Consider the following 979-nt stretch of genomic DNA (forward strand, 5'->3'; position numbering starts at 1 on the left):
CATGTGACACTGAAGACTGGAGTAATGATGCTGAAAATTACATAAAAAAATTACATTTTAAAATATATTGAAATGGAAAAGTTATTTTAAACTGTAATATTTCACAATATTACGTTTTTTACTGTATTTTTGATCAAATAAATGCAGCTGTTGTAAGCATACTTTAAAAATCTTACTGACCCTAAACTTTTGAATTATAGTGTATATTATATTGCTCATGCACATTTTATATTTTGTCAAATTTGTTCCATTCAGACATTTTTGTGTCTCTTGAAGTGTTTTCATCTTCAGCTCACTCTAACACTTTGAACTGTTTTCTGCAGGTTGTCCAGGCCAAAGTCTTGAAGTGTGATGAGGAAAATAAGATGCTACGTTTATCCTTCAGAGCCGTTACTGAGGGAGACGTAAAAGAGGCGCAGACTGCCAAATTTGACTTTGTGGTTGGAAAGGTAATTGAAACAAGTTTTTATTTATTTTCTTAGCAAACCACATGAAAAATGAAAAAAAGTATAATAATAATTACATTCGTACAGATTTATCTCATTGTTGTTTCCTATATAGACGGTCGAAGCAAGAGTGTGCCGCAAAGTCCTGGATGGTCTGGAGGTCTCCATTGTTCCTGAGGAGGTGCCAGCTTTCATACCCACAGTGCATCTCTCTGACCACGTGGCCAACTGTCTTCCCTTGTGGATGGCGCTGGAGGAGGGCAACACCATCTCTAATGTAATGTGTCTCAGAAAGACCAAGAAGAAGGGCATTGTATCCTCACACAAGCATTCTTAACATTGTTGTCAGTAAAAAATATCTATGAAATCTTGCACACCATTCAGTTCTTCTTAACCTAGTTCTGTTCAGAGTCTCACTAAGAAGCCCCTCCTGAAGGCCTTCCTGGAGGACGATGGCATCCCAAAAAACTTCTCTGAGCTCCAGGTGGGGATGCAGATGGTCGGCTGGGTGAAGAACATCATGCCTTATGGAG

The 979-nt window shown here is 38.3% G+C and overlaps 1 protein-coding gene across 1 annotated transcript; it reads left to right on the forward strand.

Annotated features, from left to right (window-relative positions):
• Window positions 1-323: 323 nt before the first annotated feature.
• Window positions 324-954, forward strand: LOC107735788 (protein RRP5 homolog; the record flags this gene model as incomplete). The annotated part of the gene is made up of 3 exons (XM_016547371.1): window positions 324-449; window positions 562-759; window positions 856-954. Coding segments are annotated over 3 exons (423 nt in total), but the record flags the coding sequence as incomplete, so codon positions are not given.
• Window positions 955-979: the final 25 nt, after the last annotated feature.

Source organism: Sinocyclocheilus rhinocerous, unplaced genomic scaffold (genome assembly GCF_001515625.1).
Source record: "Sinocyclocheilus rhinocerous isolate Xijiao unplaced genomic scaffold, SAMN03320098_v1.1 C36291664, whole genome shotgun sequence".
NCBI classification, from domain to species: Eukaryota; Metazoa; Chordata; class Actinopteri; order Cypriniformes; family Cyprinidae; genus Sinocyclocheilus; species Sinocyclocheilus rhinocerous.